Source organism: Vigna radiata, chromosome 10, assembly GCF_000741045.1.
Source record: "Vigna radiata var. radiata cultivar VC1973A chromosome 10, Vradiata_ver6, whole genome shotgun sequence".
In the NCBI taxonomy this organism is placed as follows: Eukaryota; Viridiplantae; Streptophyta; class Magnoliopsida; order Fabales; family Fabaceae; genus Vigna; species Vigna radiata.
Genome location: NC_028360.1, coordinates 15,309,933 through 15,321,308, shown reverse-complemented (window position 1 = coordinate 15,321,308; position 11,376 = coordinate 15,309,933). Strand labels below are relative to the sequence as shown.

General features: G+C 32.0%; 1 protein-coding gene across 1 annotated transcript; it reads left to right on the top strand.

The window, feature by feature from the left end:
* The first annotated feature begins 9,817 nt into the window (after window positions 1-9,817).
* LOC106775467 lies at window positions 9,818-11,373 on the top strand. Its single transcript, XM_014662591.2, has 3 exons — window positions 9,818-10,726; window positions 10,990-11,034; window positions 11,125-11,373. The coding sequence occupies exons 1-3, from the start codon at window positions 9,922-9,924 to the stop codon at window positions 11,250-11,252; spliced, it is 978 nt and encodes a 325-aa protein (XP_014518077.1). The 5' UTR covers window positions 9,818-9,921; the 3' UTR covers window positions 11,253-11,373.
* Window positions 11,374-11,376: the final 3 nt, after the last annotated feature.

Genomic DNA, 11,376 nt, shown 5'->3' with positions numbered 1-11,376 from the left:
TATGTGTTCATGTTCTGATAATTCTCTTCGTTAATAAAAAAATATTTTTAATGAAAAAATTACTTATAATTTTGGAGAATTATGAATACATAGTATATAAATTTACGATTTTGTACTTAATATTATTATTTAGTAATAATCTTATTCGAGTCGTTATATCTTTTGCATGATATTTATTCTAACAGTAACACGTAACATTTTCACGGTCACATTATCACTATCATGACTGAATTTCTCATTTAACATGCTATAATTTTTTTTAAAAAAAACTACAAAGTTAAACGTGACAAATATAATTTAATATCGCTAATATAATACTATCATAAAGAACTAAATTGTATCACATTTTAAAAACTAAAGACCAAATTGAGATAAATTAAAATTTGATAACTTAATTGAAATTTTATATATAAAATGAAGACTAATAGAGTGTTTAAACTAAAAACAAAAGAAAAAAAATAATCTCTTAATAAAATAAAACTTTAAAGAAAATCATTTCACAGCAAGACACACTTCGTTAAAATGGTAGACTAATATAAAAAATTTTAAAATTTTAAAATTATTCCATATCTTTATATATCATACTTGTTTAAATCATCATTCAAATAAATAAAAGTTTTTGACATTATTATTATTCTTTGAAGAATCGAGAAAATTTTGACACCAATAAATCATAAATAAACTCATGGAAAAGATCTTCACTCCAAAATCTTAAAACATCATATTTGTGAATTATTATATATTAATTTTTTTTCTTTATAATTATATGCATATTTATTTCTTCTTGTAGTTTAAATATTTTACATATTTTAGCGTTCAATATGAGTTACGAACGTTCTAAGTTAGAGTTTTTATTTTATATCCTTTTTATACAATATTTTTCTTTATGTGTTAAATTTTATAATATGAGGTGTCTTCCAATATTTATAATTTTAGTAGATATCTTCTTAAATTTTAATTTTGTCATGTTATGATAAAATTGTGCGTAAACTTTTTTTAAATATGATTACTTTTAATTTTAACCGTTAAAAACATTATTTAATTTTCATAATTTTTAAATTTTTAAAATAAGTTTACACGATTGAATTGAATTACTCTAAAATAACCACAGAGTAATATGATCCCGTGATAAATGACAATAGGAGTCATTTTAAAAACATGTGATTTTGCGCAATAAAAATAATGAAAGTTAAGATTATTAAAATGAATTTCATTTGATTTTATAAAGATTAAAAACGATTAGATGAATATTTTTTTAAAATTCAAATGGAAATTAAAATCTATAAATCGTGAGAGAGGAAACTATTAACTCAAGGTTACCTTCTGAGCCGTTCTATTCCCCAAAGTCGTGAATGGTAATTAGAAGGAGAAAATACGAGGGAAATACTAGTTTAATATACAGTATCCGTACATACAACTTTTTCTTGCTTCCATGCATCAACGAATTTCAATTCGTGGCGACGTTGTTCTTTGGCTTTGGTCTCTTTCAAATTGCCTTTAATACTTCTTTTGAAAAATGGCTAAAGTTGAAGGGGAAAAGGCAATTCTTGATGTTACCAGACAAAGAAAAAAGAGCACGCACGAGCCAAGCTTCCTTTCTTTACCTTGACTACACACACTCCTTCTTTGAAACAAAAACTTCCATTTTACCCCCAAACCATTGAACATAACCACATTAATGGAAACACAACGTCCATTGAACGTTGACTAACCACTTTCAACACTTCATCTCATTTTTTATAACATATTTTCCCACTCATTATCTCATCATATTTTCATATCACTTCTAACCAAGAAAATAAAACAAGTTTGAAAACTAATTTTGTTTCTGCTGTAATGGGATGAGGACGATGTCTGTGTGATGTTTTTGTCTCTGTGTATAGGGAGTGACCTGCATAATATATTCTCACGCTCAAGTCATAATTTTTCTTTAGAGGTATAAAGTAATTCAATGATGAATAAAATGAGTTTATCTCGAAATTAAACCTATATTTATAGAGTTTATAAGAATCTAATCAATTAATTTACTTTTTAATAATCATTTAATGCAAACCTTAATCACTCAGTAGCCGTTATAATATTCATTGTGTTTTAACTCTGTTAACTGTTGTCTGGACTGAGCGATTGCAAAGCTCTTTACTGCACACCTACCACTCGATCCTTTCGAGCCAGTAGGTCACCGTACCTCATCACCCAACTATAAGTCCAAAGTAACACATTTATTATTCATTTGAGAGAAAAGTTGATGAGTTCTTCCTCAAACTAAGTTGGGTCGAAATAAAAAGATAAAACTATAAAAATGAAGTTGACTCGAAAATAAAGGATGGATGGTGGTGACTACTATTGGTTTTGGTGTGTTTGTGGTAGAACAAAGGTGTTTGATGACTCCATTAAAATGTTAACCCTATTTTAAAAAGATGATCCAATATGATTTAAGAGATAGTCTAAATCTTTGAGAGAGAATATTTCAATTTTTCTTAAGCGTATTTGATCATAACGAGAGGATATGTCATCAAAACTAAAATAAAAGAATTAAAAGGATTTCTTTTTATTTGAATGTGACCAATGAAAAGTAATATAATATGTATTTGTTGACGAATAAAGAAAATCCTTCTTTTCTCATCGCGTAAGTTACTTTTCTACTTTGCATTTTCTCTGTGAAGGTATGTTTAACGCATAAAGCAGAAAATTATTTCCAGACACCCGTAACACGTAGATCTTACATAAAAGTGTAGCTGTTTATGATTTAACAGCATCTTTCTTTTCTTTCTTTATCAAATAAAGTATATGAAATAATAAAAATTAAAGAAGATAAAAGTTAACACCCCAGATCATGTAACATTATTTAAGGAATTAATAAAAACTGCTTATAAGTTGTCTGTTTTGGATAATAATTTAAATTTAAAAAAATAAATCTTTTCTGAATCAGAAAATTTGTAATTAATATATATATATATATATATATATATATATATATATATATATATATATATATATATATTCAACCTACTCCCCATTAAGACGAAGATTCCTAAAACAAACAACGTACATGCGTATAAAATAAAAATTGCTTACCCTCAGACTCAGTTCACATGGAGTTATGGCCTTTTTCTATATTTTGACTGATAATTTGATTTTTTGTTTTCTATTGATTGCTGTCCGGGAAATTCTCAACCGCTACCAAGTTACATCGTGGGACAAATTTTAATTAATTGATTAAGTCATTACCATTGTAATCGTTTTGATTTTTTTTATCTGCATTGTAATTGTTTTAATAATTTTTTCATCTTAACTTAATTATTCTTTGATTAACGCTGTTTTATGCGTTGATCTGTTTATAAAAATATATGTAGTTGTATTATTAAAAGTGACAGCTCAAAGAATTTCTTTTTTTCATTCTTGAAGAAAAGAACAACAGTAATTCTTCATCTTTTACTCACTCCTGCCATTAGCTTAATCTTTCACTATAAGTTTCTACACCTCCATATCATTCTTTTAACTATATAAAGTATTTATATTTACTTAACAACTAAACTTTAAGCAATTATTTATAGTGGGTCAAAAGTTCAGAAAGCAAAAGTTTACTATAATTAATCAAAGTGTTGGATTTATTTTGACTTTGAAAGGAGAGTGTTATTTTAAATTGATTTTTAATGTTTAAAGCCACATTAATAAATCGTTGTATAATCTCATCTAAATAAAATATGTTTATAAACTATATATATATATCTGAAAAAAATAATTGTAGTTAAGCTAACTATAATTTACTCAAATTTGAAGTTATAAGTTAAGTTAAAATAATAATATCGAAACTACTTTATAAGTTTCATTAAATCTTCGAGATATACTTTAAGTATTTGTAAGTTGCATTAAAGGTTATGGATATCTTTTAAGTGTTCTACTTATATAAGGTCATATTTGTAGAGTGTTTTAGATTTAAGGTTTTGTTTCAACCTGGAAAGGAGTAAAAAAAGGAGAAAAAAAAGAAAGAAAGATTAAGAAAGTAAAAAAAAAAAATGTACTTAATTTGATTCATATGATAAAATAAAATAATCAAATAATAATAATTTAAATTACTAAAATATCCTTAATTATATTTAAGAAAAATTCGTACAAATTAAAATTAAAATATAACACTGATTATGAAGCAGCCATTTTATAAATTAGAAATAATATCATAAAATTTTATTTTGAATTTATTTCAATAATGGTTTTCTGTATAATAATAAAAACTGACAAATGGAAAATGGAAAATACACATTAATTGAACTGCATAAAAATATTTTTTAACTAATTTACATTTAAATAACGGTATATTTAAGTCATGTTTAATAAAATTCTAATTATAGTATCTGAATTTATATATTTTTATTCAACACATTTCTGTTTTTTTTTTGGTTAATAGAATATTTTAGATGTGTGAAGAAAAAAAGACAGTCAGGTTATTTTTAAGATATATACTCCTTTTCTTTATTGAAGATTCGAAGCGTCAATGTTTTTTTTTTCATGTACAGGATAATTGAGTTGATAGTTGATCGTTGATGAATACACCCTTGAAGGAGGTATTCTAAATTGATTGAATTTAAAATTTCTTATAAAATTATTTGTTAAACAATATAAATGTATATATCATTATTCATATTTTATTTTATTAATCCAAATAATTTTTTTTTTATAAATTATGTAAAAATTGCCTTAATAAAGTAAGAGGTCAAAATTGTTACAAGAAAATCATATAATATCCATTAATTAAATTTTGGTTTTATTATAGTATTAATACATTGTTAGAGTACATGCATACTCATTCAATCATAGCAACCATTCAATGACTTCAAAAAATTTTATAATTAAAGCTCATTTCAAAACACATGAAACAAGCAATATTGGATTGAAAAGGTAAATTGGTCAAATTTCTGTCTCCAGCTGGCTTTCTAGGTAGATCACCTCACATGAGAAGGGACAAGGGAGCCATTGTCGTAGTGGATCCCACAACAATTTTCTCTACAGATTCACACAAAATCCAAAAAGAAAAATAAACAAACTATATCCCCGCCTTTCAAATTTGTTTGAAGGATGTCATATACATAAACAAACACAATGTGAGTATTAAGGTTATATATTAGTAGAAAAAAATATACAGTAAAATAATAAGCTTCACTGAAATCATTCAAATATTATCGAAATTCAAATCATATAAAATAATACTTATTATACCACATGACACCTTGCCCATACCGGGAGGACGGGAACTATCAGACAACCCTGCAACCACCTGCACCATTGTTAGCCGCACCTTAACCATAGGGTCACGGTTTGCCCACCAGACACGTGTTAGAGCTTAGAGCTTAAGGACGTAGAGGAGCGAACCTATAGAACAAATCCTGTTTGGGTAAGGCCGTTCAGACATGGCATGTCACCGAATAAACGGAGCGACCGGTTAGTTCGTTCGGCAACGTATCGAGACCCTTGGACCTTCCCGTATTCCATAAAACATAACCGACTGACGAAGGACGTCCGGTTAAGGAATGGTTCGAAGTGACAGGGTAAGATTAAGATAATAAACCTAATTAATGAAATTGGGCAAGTATTGGGTCGAGATTAGGGTTTTGCTAATCATGATTCATGCCAAAAACTATAAATAGAGGTTAAAGGTAAGAGGTAGTTGGGTTGCACATTTACCCTGAACTTTCTCTTTCTATCTCTATCATGGAACCAGAGACTAACTTGAGCGTCAGAGCGTCTTTGGCAGGTACCTCCGGCCGGTTGTTATCGAAAGGGAATTAAAGGATCGAAACAAGACAACTCAGATTACTCGTGAAATAGAACCAAACGGCTAAGAGGAACTAAGAGAGAAATTGTATAGGTGTTAGAGTCATACCGACCGTACAACCGAAACATTTATATTTAAATTATATAAAGTTTTAAACTCAAATATACAATATAGAGAACAAGTGGTATGTCCATCGCTCTGTTAATATAATCAAATTTTTAAATATTCAATAAATGTAACTATTTATCTTTTTATTTTATTTTAATTATGTATTTTTAGATTTTAAAGTGAAATTTTGATCAAAACTCACTCAACTGCGGCCAATATTTTTTAAATATATTTTTACTTTGTTAATAAAAAATAAAATCGTCTTTTAGAATTGGAGTTGGACCATTCAATTTACCGAGTTGCAATTTTTATGAGAGTTTACTTTTCTGTATGGTAAACCGAATGGTGAGCATAGTCCATACAATACAATATACATAAAAAAGCTATATATCCAATTCGAAACATTAACAGTAATGTAATTTTATTTGAAGGAAAAGAAAATAAAATGAAAAAACAACAACGTAGGAACGTCGTTTGTTTGAAAATAATTTTTAGCAGTCATATTAAAGTATAATAATTGGTGTTTTATTTGTTATTTTGTTTGGTTAATTATAATTGAATAGGAAAACTCGTGGTTTGGACCGTGAAGCCAACAGCGGATAATTGTCCACGCATCGATTTGCAGACAGTAGCAGAGTGAAATGTCTGCGTTCAAATAATTTCCAACGCCCAAAGAAAAGTATCCATGAGGCTGCTGAGGGAGAAAATAGAATCCCGTGAAGAAATTGTTTTCTAACCCATCTGAAAAAAGTTAACAACGAAACCAGATGTTAGGCACATGGTTATATTATATATATGAGTGGCCGATGCCGACGTAGAAAAAAAGAACACCTTAACAAATTTACAACTTCCATAGATAGAGAGTATACTACTCGAGGAGGCTCATTAAAAGCAGCAGAAGGCAAGTTCAAACAACTACACGTAATAATTCTTGAATTTAAAGCGTTAAATTTGAGGGACCTCATAAGCTCACAACTTGATCAGTGGAAAAATTGTTGTGATGAGCATAATTAGTCAGACAGGGTTGGTCGTTGGTCAGCAAATGCAGGTAATATATAGGTTTTATTTTCCGAGAAATATAGACAGTCTTATAATAAGGGAAATAGTCAATGACGTACGTATCGCACATTGATACATAATTATTACTAGTTCACTATATACCTCACCGTCAGGTCAAACTGAAATCTTAAATTTCAAAAATTGTATAAAGAAGCATAAAGAGGAATTATTTAAAGAGTAATTTGAGTTGAATTATTGATGGTGAGAGAGATGTTAGTAATAAAAAGGAGAAAGAGAAGAGAGGAGAAAAAGGTTAGGGTTGACTAGGATATTGGTTGACGATTAGATCCTGCCCCACGTGGCTTACTTCTGTTGAAATAGAAATATGGTGAGAGGTTAGGTTATGACAGCAGGGATTGTAGAAAATAAGCAGACCAAATTGCATTCAGAGCCATGCGGCGAACGGCATCATGACAGCTATTTCTTGCGTACGCTCTTTAGACACCTTTTGATACCTTTCACATTACAATTATTAATTATCATCATTTTTTCTTCCTTAAATACCTCTTTGCATGCTCTTCAACTTCCTTCAGATTCACCTCTTCCCTCTCTTCTATAACTCATTACTTTTATCAATTTAAATATTAAACGTTCTTTCAAATTTTAACTGTAAATAGCTTCAGTGTACCCCCTCACTAGGATGGACTCCAATCATAGCTTTGATATCATGTTAGAAGTGAACCTTAAACCTAACTCAACCCTACAAAACCAATTTGTAGGGTAAGGATTGCACCCACTTATATACACTTAAATGACCTCATTTCTAGTCGATGTAGGACTTCCAACGTAATTATAACTTGAAAGTCTGGATATACAATAATTTGATTTTATTTAGGGATGATAGATCTAGATCATACAATCACTTATTAATAGTTTGATCAGGACTCATTTTTACAAAAATCATATGCAATTTTTTAGTTATTTTAATTATTTAATATATAGTAAGATTCGGTGGTCTGTATATTTATTGTTCACACTTGTTAATAAATTTATAAGTGTTTTCACTTAAGTAATGCATTATCATGTTTTGACTACTTTATTTATAATAAATGGAAAATTTGTTTTATTTGTCATCTAAATATAATTTTATCGAATTTCAATAGAAATTATCCAAATATGGGTTTCATTGATTTACTTGGTTTTGTTGGCTAGCTTTGATGTCACGTAGTTTCGTGTGTTTGATGAGTTTTTTGGTCTCTTTTCTCAGCCGCAAGGGAGAAAATGTCGTGAACTAATAATATAGTTTTCAGTGACATTGAATGCATGGCACTGCCATTGCCACAATTATATAAATATATATATACACATACTACATGATACCACTTAAATAGTTTAGACCTGTTCATTTTTTAATATTTGATATATTAATAAAATAATTAATAGCTGGGATTCATGGCCGAATTTTTTAATGGTTTTGTAGTTTAATTCCAACATGAAATTATCATTTTTTGGTTCAAAACCCAGTGAAGTGAGTGATGATGACGGTGTCTCTGTTGATGTGGAAATAGAGGTGGTGAATAGTAAGATAGACGGTGTGTGATGATATCTCTCATCACTGTTTTTTTTCTTCAGCAACCATTAAACTATTTTTCCAGTGGGCTTGGAGTTTTATTTTGCGTTCTCCAAAATCGTTGAAAGCCCATTTGCTTTCATCTGTCTCCAGTGACTTCAAATTGCTTTTGTTATTTCCTTTATCTTTGGGCTTATTCCATTATTTCCCCCGTCGCAGTCCAGTTCAATTTCCTAATCTGGGCCAGATTTCTATTTCGAGCTCTGTACTTGGACTATTATACTTTTGGATCCAAAAGAAATTGTAGCCTCAACAGTTTTTTAAGTTTCGGTTTTTAAAAACTTCTTTACGGATTAATGAAAGGAAAATGATATTTATTTGAACACTAATTTTTGACACCATTTTGATATTGTATACTGTTTTGGATGAGGACCAAGACACCGATCGCCTATGGATTACAATGACGAACTGGACTTCTCTGCTCGAGTGTTTGAAGATTCTTATCTCACTTTACCCGAACGGCTGCAACCTGCACGTTAGTACTCCGACGATCAAGTCAGCCAGGTTACAGCTATGTTATCAAAGTAATGAGTAAAAATCTAACCCTTTACCTGACTGCTTACCCTCCTATTTATAGGTGATAAGTTTGGATATGGACTGTAAGATATGGGCTGTAACTGCCTGCATAGTGGCCCACGATCCATGAGATTCTCCTGTAACTGTCCGTGTTCAGAGGTCCATGATCCCATGGAACTCGCCCCACAACACGACTGCTAATCACACGCCCTGGTATTTCGGCGGGACTTTCGCCCTAATTTGTGCTCACATCTCTACATTTCAGCGTTGCATCACTTCTTCTGTTATAGTAGACTCCTTTCTCCTGCCCCGATCGTACTGTCGGCTGTCCCGACCATTCAGTCGGTGTGACCGATCTTCTCAGCTGTTCTAACTCTTTCATTGCTAACGCGCTCATTGCTAACGCCTTCTCCCACCGCACTAGGAAACCCGATTACACTGCCGGTATGACCGATCATACTACTGGTATGACCGATCACTCCAATATGTCTGGTTACCCTATCGTACCGCACTAGGGAACCCGATCACACTACCGGTATGACCGATCATACTACCGGTATGACCGATCACTCCAATATGTCTGGTTACCCTATCGTACATATACTGTGTATTACTGAATCAAGTAATCAAGTAATCGTGAGATTAAACAATTTCACGATGAATTGTTTAATCTGACGATAATTACTGATCGAGTAATGGATAGCTTAAGAATGCAGAAAGCAAAAGCAAAAGCAAGAAGCAGGCAGAAGAAAACCAAAAGGGAATAAAAGCAAAAGAACACTATAAAAGCAACTCTTCACTAATATTCTTATTTTCTTCCGCTCTCACCACCACCTATACTTCTTACTTGTGTCTACTTCTGATTCGAAAAACCATCAAGTGATTCAGAAAGTCTCTCATGGCTATGCTTCTCATTCACACAATCTCATTATCACTACTCATTTTCTCATCATCTTTCACTCTCACAACATCTCAGTCCAGCGTGTGCAGAACATCCTGCGGGGACATCCCCATCAAGTACCCCTTCGGCATCGACGACGGATGCGGAAGCCCATACTACAGACACCTTTTTGCATGTTCCAACTCGGGAAAACTCGAACTCAGAACCCCTTCGGGAAGATACCCGGTTCGCAACGTTAGCTACGCTGATCCACACGTTGTGCTGACCGATCCCTTCATGTGGAGCTGCGAGGATGGTGAGAGGTTTCGTCCCACCAGACCCTTCAGCTTGGATAGCAGCACCCACTTCAAGCTCTCTCCTCAGAACGAGTACATGTTCTTCAACTGCAGTGAGGACAACGTCATCATTCAGCCCAAGCCCATGTTCTGCGAGCACTTCCCTGAACACTGTGACTCTTCCTGTGACAGTGCTAGCTATCTGTGCAGACACTTGCCTGGGTGCTCCTTTGCGCTCCCTCGCAGTACTTGTTGTTCGTACTATCCCAAAGCCACCGAGTCTCTTAGGTTGATGCTTAAGTATTGCACCAGTTACGCTAGCGTTTATTGGAAGAACGTCGGTGCTCCTATGTCTGATGATCAGGTTCCGGAATATGGTATCAGAATTGATTTTGATATACCTGTTACAACGCGCTGCCTTCAGTGCCAGGATCCGTTGAAAGGAGCTGGGATTTGTGGATTTGACACGCGGAACCAGAGTTTCACGTGTCTTTGTAAGGATGGAAACTCCACAACTCATTGCAAAGGTATGTTCAAGTTCAATAATATTTTAAGATTATACTCATTATTTGTTTCTTCACTATTATACAGCACAAAACCACCGCCTGTTATCAAATTAACTACCAAGTTTTAGTCCTCAAATGGCCTTATTAATACACATCGATTGGCTGTTAATTTGTCATGTTTTTGTCTCAAATGTTCATGTTTTAAACTTTTTACAGACAAATGATTGGTTTTTAAGTGTTTAAATTTTACTTTAGTGTGTAATAGACTATTGGTTGTATGACAGATTTTGACATTGCAAGGCACAATAAGAGGGTCCATGTAATAGCAGGTACAGAGATTAAATACGGTTGATAGAGATATAATTAATGTGAGATTTTGAAGTGGATGATTAGGCTTATGGTTGGAATTGCGGCTGCAGGGACAGTTACGGGCGTTTCCGTTGCCAGTGCATTTGGAATTGGAGCTGCTGTTTGGTACTTGAAGAAAGTGAGAGCTAAAGCACCAGTCACATGTGGTGTCCAAAGCAACGAAAATAGGCTATTCTGAAGAACACCAAATGATGTGAACCACACACAAATCTTTCTTTTGTTACTTTTTCATTGTGTTTATTTATTTATATATACCACAATGATACAGTCATAGAGTTGGGTCCCAATTTTTCCGAATTTGA

What these genes read in the sequence shown, in the direction of transcription:
- LOC106775467 (XM_014662591.2), top strand. Translation starts at nt 9,922, where the DNA reads ATGGCTATGCTTCTCATTCACACAATCTCATTATCACTACTCATTTTC. An exon ending in CTCCACAACTCATTGCAAAG is followed by an intron (nt 10,727 to 10,989) that starts GTATGTTCAAGT and finishes GTTGTATGACAG; the next exon opens with ATTTTGACATTGCAAGGCAC. An exon ending in GAGGGTCCATGTAATAGCAG is followed by an intron (nt 11,035 to 11,124) that starts GTACAGAGATTA and finishes TTGCGGCTGCAG; the next exon opens with GGACAGTTACGGGCGTTTCC.